The following is a 12,309-nucleotide window of genomic DNA, read 5'->3' as shown; positions in this document are numbered from 1 at the left end:
CAATTTAAAGTTGAGTAAGGGGCTTGGAATTACCTTCTGTAGTTCAGGGGAGCATAAATAGAAATCCCTAGCAGAGAACTGCACAGACCACACCAAACTAACAACCCCTGGATTCCAGTACTTGGATTCCACTTTTGCTAGTGGAGCCATGGCAGTAAAAGTGGTATCAAACCACAAGAAGTGTGTGGTGTAGACAGAGTTCACAAGGCACAGTTCCTTGTCAATGGAACAGAGTTCTGCCAGTGGAACAGAGGGACTGGGTAGGATTCTCTGCACCTGCTAGGCAGAGACAGTTGGATGGAGGCTAATAAATGGTACTTTTAAATGTTTTGCAAGTTCTGACTGTGAAGAGGCACAAGTAGGAAGGAGTTTGTCCCTATACCTCCCTGAGCGGGTGGGCTTGTAAGATCACGTGTTTATAAAGGAAAACACATGGGTGAGGATGCTTTGGTGGTCCCTCTGCCTGTCCCTGTCTCTCACTTCCAAAGTATGCCTTCCTGCTTCTCACCTGCTTTGTGTATATACGCACCTGTGAGTCAATGTGTGCCACAAAAGGCCAGCTGTGTGCTGAGCATGATTCCTTGCTTATGATGCTGATAATGAAGGAAAGGTTATCTCTGGCTGACTGGCACCATCAATGGCCGAGTCCCTGCCCCCCCCGCCCAGCGTCCAGGAAAGGTCTTCACTTGCTCCCTCCTGATAATTGGGTAGATAGGAAGGTAACCGACGTTGCCAGATACCTTGCACATACATCTGGAGGGTATAAAGAGGGGCTGTCACAAAGAGAAGCACAAGGCAGGCTGACAGGGGTTGTGCTGCTGTGGGCATCTCCTGTCCTGTCGAACGCTAGCCATGCACAAGGTCCTCCTGGCTCTGGCGTTTGCGCTGCTGCTGTCTGAGATGAGGCTGGAAAGTGAAGCCAGGACCCCCCCATATGGTGTCAAACTCTGTGGCAGGGAGTTCATCCGGGCAGTCATCTTCACTTGCGGAGGATCCCGGTGGAGACGAGCAGGTGAGTGCATAGGATCTATGAGGGAAAAGCAGGAACAAAGTCTAGACCAGATCTTGGACAAGCTACTTTTTTAAAACTACAATTCCCAGAACCCCTGGACAGATTAGTTCCCCCCCCCCCAAGTTGTAATCTAAAATGCGTAATTTATCCAATATCTGTTCTAATTAAACTGGGAAGACAAAGAAAAAGAGAAGCCAAGATCCTTAACACCCATTTAATGTTATAAGCTCACTGGCTCGCAATACATCCTCTTGTTCAGGGCTGGAGAAACAGGTAGCCCTCCAGGTTTTGCTGAACCTCAGTTCCTATATTTTTGCTAATGAGGAAGAATGGTGGGAGTTGCGGTCCCAACATCTGGGGGATGCACATCCCCCCCCCATCCTGCTTGTAGGATGCTGTCTTCTAATACACAGATACCTGCCAGAACCTGGGATTCTATATAGAGGACCATATTTTATTTGGACCTGCTTGTTGGAGAAATTATATAAATCATGTTTCCATAGATGCCAGATATTCCAGGAGGTGGATTCATAGGTGGGGCATGAGCCGTCTCACCCCAGACAGTTTAATGATTTCTCTCATTCTGCTCAGTGATAAGATATTCATTTCCCATCAGAGCAGAGGTAAAAGAAAATACATTTTTAGAGTGAAGCTCTGGAATACAACTAGTATGAGAGTTGTAGTGCCTATACGGAACTTTTCTCTTCTCTCCCCCAGTTCATCAGTATGTGGCACAAAGTGGCCAGATGGTCATCACAACCCACCCATTCACGATTCGGAAAAGGTGCTGATCTTGTGTTTCAAGAAAAGCTGAATATCAGATGACTGAAAATGGGTTGGGTCAATTATATGACTAAACCTGCAACTTAGTAGATACCGTTTCCCTGAAAATAAGACAGGGTCTTATATTAATTTTTGCTCCAAAAAATGCAGTAGGGCTTATTTTCAGGGGATGTTTTATTTTTTTCATGTACAACAATCTACGCTCATTCAAATACAGTCATGTCGTCTTCTTCTGGTTGCTACACAAGGGTGGAGGGCGGGGTTTCACTTAACTGGGGCTTATTTTAAGGGTAGGGCTTTACATTATGAGCATCCTGAAAAATCATACCAGGGCTTATTTTCAGGTTAGGTCTTATTTTAGGGGAAGCAGGCTAGTGCATGGAGGTTGGAGTTTTAAGATCAACATTACAGTGCAGTTCTTGATTAGGAAATCCTTTTGTACCCTAAACTAAACCACTAAAGGGAGCCTTCTAAACTCTAGAATTCCTCATCTGACCTTAGAATTCTCTACTTTACCTTTACAGTCTTCTAAGTCTTAAAATCTAAGATCAATCTGCTTTTCAATTGAAAGCTCTACAGCAAAATCAACACAGAAAACCAGACTGGCATCTTTGTAATGAACAAAGTACATACAAATAATAAAGTACATATCTGAAAAAAGTCCTGGAGATTTCTTTGCTATGTAAACTTTTAACATACTACAATGGCATGCATTTGGAGCAATTTTCTGATTGCTTCCTTTCATAACGTTCAGTGTTGAAAGCGGAGGAAATGTTTGGAGAAGTAGTGGCAAATAGCAGCCTAGGCTGGGAACCAAAATATCTGCGGTTTTGCATTTATTGTTTTTTTTATTTGGAATTTATGAAAATGGAAAAGACCAAGAAGCCATTGTTTTTATTTTGATTTATATTTCATCATTGCAACATATCTAAAGGCAGGACTGGCTTCTTTCCCCGTCCCCTAAGATCAACCTATGCAATCCAGAAACTAAGATGAGATACAAGTTGAGAAAATATATATTCAGCAGCACTGGCATTCCATTTTCTAATGTACCACCCAACCTACACTTACTGCTTCATGTATGTAGACGTGGAAATAAATGGTAAGCAGGATGTGCTAACAGAAATCAAGACAGAACACAGGAAGCTGCCTTATACCTGAGCCTAGCAATGGGTAAGAATTTTGTTGTTAAAGAACTTGTGAAGTTCTTCATACTGAGGATGCAAATAACATATGATTTTAAAAATCAGAATGTGGGGTAAACCAAAACCAACAGATCCACCTTGCTTGTCTTAAAATACTTGGTTCTTGAATCCTGGTCTATTTCAACTATGTTTCTGAGGGTTTAGTATTTCTACTTCTTTTTCCCTACAAGGTTCTTCATCTTTAATGCACGCATGGGGAGGAGGTACAACACAACCCTCTCTTTGCTCACTAGCTGTACCAATTGAATTGGTGGGTTCAGGTGTGGGAGAAGCTAGTTTCAGTTTGTTTTTGAAGACTCTCCAACATTCGCATATTTCTTCATCTCTAGGACAGAAAGAATTTGATATTTTAAAAATCTGAAGATAGAAGAAAAGCGATACAGTACTGGCAACATCTCCCTATCTCTACCTTAGCTAGATTGTGTGTCCCTTATCATTGTCTACCCTATGAACTGGCACCCCACACTAAGTTCTTTTCCAATCCTGTGCGTAAGACACTAGGGGCTGAACCAGGGACAAAGCTTGTATCCAGGCATAGGTTTGCAACCCATCACCTGCTGAACTCAGTACACAAATCAGGGCATGGTCTGAAGAAGACAAAGGCAGAAGACAACTGAAGAGAAAGCTGAGGGAGTTGCATTAGGGTCAGATCAATTATCTCCCCACAGGTCATCTGGTCCAGAAAGGAACTGACCTACTTTTGCTACTGCGCGTGAAACTTTAGGGCTAAAATTAGAATGAAGATCTATGATTTAATCTATTATCTTTAAGGTTAAAAAGTATATCTGGAGTACTCTATCTTTTATCCAAGCTGGAGGAAAGAGGGCTAAATCTCTAGAACACCTGCTAAAAGGCAGCACCCTCTGGCCTGCTTAATTTTTAAATCCAGCTTTTTAACATAACTGTTCTCTTGGTCTTTTCCTGTTGGAATTACCAAATGCGAATGACGGAATCGGAGTAGCAGAACATGTCAAGAATATCTGTTGTACTAGCAGATGCCTTCTGTTTGAACAAATTTGCTTTCTGTTTTCTGTTTTTGATTCTGTATAATAAAATAAATGATGGAGGAAGATCTGCTCCAGTTAGAATTTGTTTTAAAAGATTTGTTTTAATTCTAATCCAGACAAGCCATCATTTTCACATTTTTGTCTGTTTCATTAGGATGGCAGGATTCTGACCATCTGGCATCTCAGTCCTTCTGCCAGCTGGCTGAACCGTGTTTCTGATACCTTCTGATCCCCCATTTTGCTTTCCAATTGCAGGAAATCTTGGTGCCCTCCCTGGAGGAGATTCTGCAGAAGACTTTGTTGCAACTTCATCCAAGGAATGGGAGATCATCCGAGGGCCCCCCAAAGACCTATCTGACTATTATGGGGGTTGGCGGGAACAGGAGAGCCACAGCCCCCTGGAAGAAACCTGGGCTTTGGACCGTGGAGCTCGAGACGTTATGGCCGGACTGAGCAATGCCTGCTGTAAGTGGGGCTGTAGCAAAAGTGAAATCAGCTCCCTGTGCTAAAACGCCGGCTTGTGTGTGTATCTCTGCCTGTGAATGTGCTCAGTAAAAAAGGAAGTATGTATAAATATTTTGTGAGCACAAAGCTTAGAACATGAGAGTCTAAATGCATGTTTAGCTGGCCAAGGTATTCATGATTAAACATCCACTCCTTTCATGTTAGGAGTTGTTTCCCAAGAATTTCTGATTCCCAGCACATTGTTATCACGTGCTAACAGCAAGGGTCTTGTGGCACTCATGTGAGCAATTCCAGATATCTAGTGGTCTCATGTGCTCCCCGAGGCCTCTGGTGGGGCCACCGTGAGATACAGGAAGCTGGACTAGGTGATCCCTTGGCCTGATCCAGCAGGGCTCTTCTTATGTCCTTACACATTTTTGGTGAACTGTTATCATAGTGATGAACTCCGATTACAAGTAGGGAGTGACGGGCATCTCCCAATCAGTTTCCCTGTTATCCAGACCTTGGAAAACTCAATTTTCCAAGGTCTGGATAAGATCTCCTAGAATCCCATGGCCAACATGGCTATTATTTGAGAGGTTCTGGCAGCAGTTGTTCAAAATAAATTAACCCTTCCAAGCTCTGTTATTACTATATGGTCTTCCTGATCCCACAACTGTTATTGGCAAACCTAGTACTGTATTTCTTTTTCCGGACACATTACAGCAGTGGAATGATAAAGGTACCTGATGTCATGGGAGAGAGAGACTCAGGAGTCTACTCTGGTAGCACATCAGGTGCTTATAGGGAGGCATGATGCATTGAGGGAGTTGAGTTTGTGTCATCTTTTATGAATATGTGGATGGATTCTGATTTGAGCCGGACATGATTTGCAAGTAAGAGCTTTTGACTTCCTATTGCCCACTTTTTGCCTCCTGGAAGGAAGTGGACTATAGCAATATCCTCTTTGAGACAAAACATATGTCAATAATGAAAGGTAAAACCAAAAAAGATTACACAAAACAAAACTGTGTGATCAAACATATCGAGATGGAGCTCCAAAGGCACAGGAAGGCATGTCGATGATACAAGCAGTTCTAAATCTAGAAATGCCACAGAGTTGCCTAAAAGCACATTAAAAAACCAATGAGTCGTTGTGCAAAATGTCTCAAGATGTTTAAGGGGGTTGCAAAGAGATGGGAAACAGTGAAATTTCTCAAGGCTGTTCTGTACATTTCTACAAAATTCTCCTTCTTAATGAGACCAAGGTGAAGAATGACTCCCTCTTTTCCCCAGCAGCCAATCATCATCATTACGTGCCGTCAAGGTAATTCTGTCTTATAGTCACCCTTTCTAGGGTTTTCCAGGTACAGAACACTCAGAAGTCGTTTATCACTCCCTTCTTTTGGGGATGCCCTGGGACTGTGCAGCTTGCCCCAAAGGCCACACAGGAGGCACAGTGGGGGAATAGAAATCCCAACCTCTGGCTCTGCAGCCAAATAGCTAAACCACTGAGCTATCCACCCAGCATAAAAGGGTGGATAGATCTGACCGGGTAATGCCAGGTTATGGCAGAGGGAGTATCTGGATCTATTGGTAGTTCTCTGAATGATCTGGAGTAAATCAGCATGGTTTTCTGACCCACTTGTTTCACAACAGCAACAGAAGCGGCAGCTGCAACGAAGGGCAAAATCCTACTGGGAGACAACTGAAGAGGTAAAAAGGCAATTGCACAAGCACTTTTCCCATTTCCTGGACCATTGGTCATGTGACTGAGCCCACAATTGGACGTATCATTATTTGTACAATCAGAAGACTGGGTGCAGGACAGATTGCCTGGAAAATGGATAACAGGAGATATGTGATTGTTCTTGTGCAGCTGCATGCGTCAACACAGTCCCTGGTCAAGTCACTCTTCTGACCCTGCTATTGCCCTAAATTGTATGGCTGAAGTGACAAAAGTGTGGGCTAACTAGCCATGAATCCTTGTGTGGAAGGACTGTGAGCTTCATTCAGTTCTGATACCCTTACAACAAATTCCTGGGCTTGGAAGTCTTTCCTTCTAAGCCTATCGCTTCTGCATCTGGTTCCAATTGGTGGATCAAGGGATTCGACTAAAACACAACACAGGTCCTACAAGCTTATATCTGTTCATCCTGCTCTCCACACATTAAAGCCCAACAGCCTGTTTCTTCCCTGGAAAACATGGACAAGGAGCAAAAGAACAGCCAAGTCAAAAAGGGGGAGGGCATTTGCCTGTCTAACGCCTTCCCCCTGCCTCTAGGAAAAGATGAATGGTTTGCTCACAGGCCTATTCTGTGAGAGAAGTAGCTGTGTGGTTGACAGAGGAAAAAAGAGGTGGGTGAGCAGAGGCTGAAGCACCCATTCACCACCACCACCACTTTTCCACTTCAAATGCCACTTGGCCCACACTATTTTGCTAAGAATAAGTGAGACCTTGGGCTTTTATTACACACATTTGCATGCAGCAATTTCTTAGAGATGCCCCCCCCCCGGCAGGTTAAAAGACATCTATGCAGCTCTGATATTTAAAAGCCATAACCTGATTTACTAATTTAGCTAATCCTTTCCAAATCAAGAGTCTATCTAAGTGAGAGACACACCCCACACAACATGTGCATCCAGATGTATGCTGGATTGCAACTCCCATAATCCTGGGAGAAGGGAGTTGTCGTCCAGTATTTCTGGGGGTACTAGATGGAGGTGGCGACCATCCCATTAAACTTTGATTATCACATCTGAGGCAACTCTACACCATGAGGAAAAATGAGGCAGACACACAAACGCAGGATGCTTCAAAAGGACAAAAAGAGTGGGCGGCAGTCAGATCGGAACAAGGAGCACAATCCACCAGGAAAAGCTCTTGCACAACTCTCGAGGGTTAGGAACAGAAATTGCAAAAGGGCAGCAATGACATGTTGGTTACTGGAGATGAGGGGACATGTCCCACATGGATTTTCCATCACAGGCGGTCAAGTACCTTTGGCGCACCTCATGTGTTACTGGCACTGATCCAATGACATGTATACATGAACAGGATTAGCGAAACATGACCAAGTGGAGTCAGTCCTCTAATTGTGAAATTCACTGCTGCAGATAGAATACTGGCCACCCATTCAGAAAGCCATTTTCAAAAAGCATCAGACAAATTTGTAAATGGAGAACACACCTATCAGTGGCTAACAGCCGTTACAGCTCAAGGACCGAGGAGGTAGGGGAGATGCAAATGTCCCCTGAACAATCTGCCATCCGCAGCTCATAGTCCAAGTGGAAAGGGCTGACGCTGTCACTTTGGGACAGAGCTGTGTAAGGGCCAGCCATTTTGGGGTGCTACCCTGCCAGATAAGCGCGGGTCACATGACATTAGGATGCCTGGAGAAGCAAAGACGGAGAGGAAGGCCTGCCAATTCCACACAGAACGTCTTTGTTTCGTGCTTCCCAGGAGGGCAATTTTGCTCCTTTCCACCACCAAAGGTCCAGCCAAAAGCCCTAGCTGCCCCACCATGCTTATGGCTCTGCGTTGGGATAAGGTGCGGGTCCGTCCCCTCAGCTCGAAAGGCAGGCCCTCCCTGATCCTTAGAAGAATGTCTTAATTGTGCTCAGCTGGATTTATTGAACACGGGATGGCAGCCAAGGTTTCAAACAAAATTCTGCCCTTGGCGACTTCCGCTATTTCTGGGGAACCAAGTTGTGTGACCCTGGTCAAAGGCAGCCGTGGAGGAAATCCTCCTCCTCCTGCAGGGCCCTGTTTTCCCACCCAGGCTCCTTCCTCCGACTATTTCCTCCCCCTTGTATTAATGGGAAATTTAATGTCCTTTGCTCCTTTTGGCCCAACAAAGAGGGTGAGACGACTAGCCTAAATGTTGGAACACGCCAAGCGCGTGGGGCAATTTCAGACTCCCGCCCGCCCGCCCGCCCCCTCGTGTAGAGATTGGTCGTGCGTATCGCTTAAACCCGCGGGGAAAGTCGTCAGGTCAGCGTTCGGGGGTCTTCCTGCCTAGTGAGCTTGGACTTCTTTGGGACCCGCCAACATCCAGCCCGCACGACTCCCATCCCGAGGGGCCCCCCCCGCGACCTCGCAAGCGTCCAGGTCGTGTGGGCATGATCCGTGAACATCTGGGGGGGGGCAGGGACGGAGGTGGGCGGGAAGGCGGCGGGACTGAAAGTCTGGACGCCTAAAAAGAAATCCGGCAGAGAAGTTGGCTTTTGCTTCCTCGTCGCTTGCACACGTGCGGGTAAGCAGGCAGCGAGCCATCCCTCGCTCGGGAAAGTAACCTCAGATGAATCACCCCGGTTTCTGCACTTTTTAGTGAAAAAAAACTTCCTCTTGACGGAACAGCCCCTCCTTGTTGATCTCTCTCTCTCCTCCCCCTCTCTCAAAAAAATAATAATACAGGAAGGGGCCGGGAGGGGAGGGAGGAGGAAAGATCAGCCATTGCCTGGAAGAAAGAAGACCGAAGTGAACACGCTTCTCCCCTTGGTCGGAAGGGGAAGTTGGCCTCGTCTCGATTCCGGAGAAGCCGAGGCCGCCTCGACGCCGGCTGCCGGCCTTCCCCGCCCGCCTCCCGGGCCTCCCCAGGTTCTCCGAGCCCGGCTTCCCTTTCCGACCCAGGGGTGGGGCGCGAGAGCCGACGGACGCCGCCGCCGCCCTCGCCCTGGGTCCTCCCAGCGCCTGGAGAGCAAGGGTGTTTCCTGGCCCTGGGCTAGCGACCCCCTCGGGGCCGAGGACGGCGCCGCTCGTTTCTGCTTTGCCCGGGAGGACGGTGGTTAAGACCCGAGAGAGGAAGCGCTGCCGGCTCGTGGAGACAGGTAAGCCGGCTGAGCCTCTTCTCCCCACAAGATAGGCGGGCTACGGAGGATGCTCTCTTTGGGAAGAATGCGCTCCCGTTACTTTCTGCGCCGGGGTCTCGCCAGGGAGTTTGGGTCTGGGTCCGGATCCTGTTCGGATGGGTGCGTAATCTTGCCTCTGTCTCCCACCAGCCCATTCCCCACCCCTCGTTTTCTTACTCTTGTTACCTGCTGTGAAACCGCCTCCGAGTTATGGTGACCTTACGAGTGAATCATCTCCAAAATGTCATGGGTTGGCCTAAAGAGCCCTACTCAGCTTTTGTAAACTCAAGGTTTCTTTTAAGGAGTCAATCCATCTTGTATTCCTCTTTTCCTGCTGCCTTCTCCCTCTCTGTCTTTCCCAGTATGTATTACTCTGTTTTCCAGAGAATCTTGCCTTTTCATGATGGGCCCAAACGAGGACAGCCTGGGTTTCATCGTTTTTGCTTCCAGAGATAATTCAGACTTAATTTGCTGTAGGACCCACTGTTTGCCTTTCTGGCAGTTTTTGATTACAGCCCCCATAATCCCTATCAATTGGTCAAGCTGGGTTGGGCTTCTGGGAGCTAAAGTCCAAAACACCAGAGCTAGGAGAATCCTTAGATATTTAGGCTAACGGCAGGCTGAAGTGTCTCTTTCCCCCCCCTCCCATTTTTTGGTTACTTAATTGATTATGTGAGCCCCTTATATCAGCTGTCTGGTCTGTATCTTCTGGATAAATAAATATGCCCTGGCAGATTGACTCCCAAAACCCCATTCCCCCTTGGCAGATGGCTTTTGTCTCTCAGAGTACAGTACAAGTTTTCTGTAACGAGCAAATGGCAGGGGTGTGTGTGATTGTTGCTGTTATTGCCTGTGAAGTCCTCCAAACAAACAACAACCCCACTTCCTCTGCTGGAAACCCTGGAGAGCCAAGGCCAGTCAGAGTAAATATGAATGGGTTAGATCAGCCTGGACACCGTGTAGCCCTCCAGATGTTGTTGGACTAAAACTCCCATCTGCCATAGCTGGCAGCCTCGTGGTCATTTATTCCATTGTGTAGAGATTGTCCTTTTTGACCAATGTAGGATGCAGGAGGGCATTCTTGGCAGAGAATGATACTTTATATTACATTAAAAGTGAGCAAGGGAATGAAGTCCTGATGCTTCTGGGCGACATTGTTTGGGACATGAATGGCATTGTTGGAGTAGATGTGAAGGCAGAGAGGGCAGTTTGAGCTGCATCTGGAGGGAAGTCTTGTCCTTCTCTTTGTATTCATGTTGTGCAGTCTGTTATCGGTTAACGTTTGTTGTAAATAAGAATGAGGAGCTGTCTGCAAGCAGAGACCTGCAAGCAAACGGAGACCTGCAAGCAAAAAGAGATCTGCAAATCCAGATACCATGAGAGGACAAGTGTTACTGATCAGAACACATTGTTGCCTGCTGATGATGTGTTTGACTGGTCTCAGTTGGGAGCTGTAAGCGACAGCAGAAGGGGTCCCATCATTTTCCCTTCGGGGTCTGATGTGGTTGATTGCTATTGAGCTTTGCCTTGTGAGTTGTGTTTTTTTTTAAACTTCTTGATGTGCCTTGTACTTTAAGAAATGCCTGCTGTAAATCCCTGAATTTTGAGTCACTTTCTCATAGATCACAGAATATGTGGCTGTTTTGGGCAGCTTGGCTGTAGACAATAGATCTTATAGGGTGTTCTGGATAGAAGCTGGACACATGTAAACAGCAAATTTTGTATACAACATAGGGCTCCTTTATCCCTTATGCAGTCACATAGTCAAGAAAATGACTTGGTTCGGTGGACCAGTTTAGGCTCAAGTTGATAGTAAGGTTAAAGCGGCCGAAGTTCTGGTGGAACTTCTGAAGTGATTCTTGTGCATGAGCTCCCATGACTTATTTTAATATTTTTATCCCACATTTCTTCCTGTGACGTGACCATGGTCAGCCATTGAAGTTAATGTTTTGGAAGGATTTTGCACCTAGGTCTGCATAGCACCGTTTGAACACCACACCATGCTAGCTCACCATCTTAATATATATTTGAGATCTTATTGAGGGTTAAGTTTACCAGTAGCCAGAAATCTATTGTGATAATCTACAGGGACAGCATTTATTATGCAATGCTACAAAAGAAACATATTTTAAGAAGCTACTGTACAGTACTTGCAACAATAGATTCCTTTTTTGATACTATGTGTCTTTTGCTAGGATACAGCTTCAGCAACAGACTGGCAAATAGAGATTTGAATTATAGAATAACAAATATAATCATGTGCAATCAAGTCAATTCTGATTTATGGTGACCCTTTTCAGGGTTTTCCAAGTAGAGAATACTCAGCAGTGGTTTACCCTTCTCTTCTTCTGCGGACACCCTGGGACTGTGCAGCTTGCCCAAGGCCACACAGGCTGATTCTACTCGCAGGAGACACAATGGGGAATCAGTCTGTGCAGCTTCAGAACTGCATTAATAAGCCTGGGTTTTCATAGTATAATCATCAGCATAATGTGTACTCAGAAATGGTTTACAGTTCCTTTCTTCTGGGGTCATCCTTGGACCATGCAGCTTGCCCAAGGCCACCCAGGCTGGCTCTACTCACAGGAGACACTGTGGGGAATTAAACTCCCAACCTCTGGCTCCACAGCTAGATCCTGAAACCACTGAGCTGTCCAGCCAGCTTGAGTTATATACACAGGCAGAAACATATATAGCCCGTCCCTTTTAAAGCCATTTTGTTTTTAAAGCAAATGATTACAGAAGAGACCCACTTTTGTGGTGGAGGAAGTGAGCCAAGAAATAATGGTTGTCTGCTGAAGATGAGTCAGAACTTGTAGATTCGTAGTAAAAGTAGCTAAAAGAAGATGCTTAATGTTCTCACATGTTATGTCTGTAACGGGCTCTCTGGTCTGAGGAGAATGAGACATTTTCTCCTTCCCAAGTTGGGATGTGCTTAATCTTGTCATCATAGGTTGCTATTGGATATTTCCTGTCTGCAACACCAGTGTTGAGAGGCACACATCGT

General features: G+C 45.9%; 2 protein-coding genes across 3 annotated transcripts in view; both read left to right on the top strand.

Annotated features, from left to right (window-relative positions):
• Positions 1-783: 783 nt before the first annotated feature.
• Positions 784-4,675, top strand: RLN3 (relaxin 3). Its single transcript, XM_020798753.3, has 2 exons — positions 784-1,012; positions 4,263-4,675. Exons 1-2 carry the CDS (start codon positions 853-855, stop codon positions 4,514-4,516), a joined length of 414 nt encoding a protein of 137 aa, XP_020654412.3. The 5' UTR covers positions 784-852; the 3' UTR covers positions 4,517-4,675.
• A 3,937-nt stretch (positions 4,676-8,612) lies between these two features.
• IL27RA (interleukin 27 receptor subunit alpha) overlaps positions 8,613-12,309 on the top strand; it is a 31,650-nt gene continuing 27,953 nt past the window's right edge. The window contains exon 1 of one of the 2 annotated variants that reach the window (XM_072991515.2): positions 8,613-8,707. The gene's annotated coding sequence lies outside the window, so the exon portion shown is untranslated. Of the gene's footprint in view, positions 8,708-9,139; positions 9,282-12,309 lie in introns of those variants that run through there. The other variant, XM_072991513.2, reaches the window with a different exon arrangement.

The sequence above is a fragment of the Pogona vitticeps genome, chromosome 2 (genome assembly GCF_051106095.1).
Source record: "Pogona vitticeps strain Pit_001003342236 chromosome 2, PviZW2.1, whole genome shotgun sequence".
Classification (NCBI taxonomy): domain Eukaryota; kingdom Metazoa; phylum Chordata; class Lepidosauria; order Squamata; family Agamidae; genus Pogona; species Pogona vitticeps.
Note: the sequence above shows the minus strand (reverse complement) of the source record. Positions and strands in the feature narration are given on the sequence as shown.

Excerpts from the sequence above, each read along its gene's own strand:
- RLN3 (XM_020798753.3), top strand. The coding sequence starts at position 853 with ATGCACAAGGTCCTCCTGGCTCTGGCGTTTGCGCTGCTGCTGTCTGAG. Across the intron at positions 1,013-4,262 it reads ATCCCGGTGGAGACGAGCAG|GAAATCTTGGTGCCCTCCCT; the intron begins GTGAGTGCATAG and ends TTCCAATTGCAG.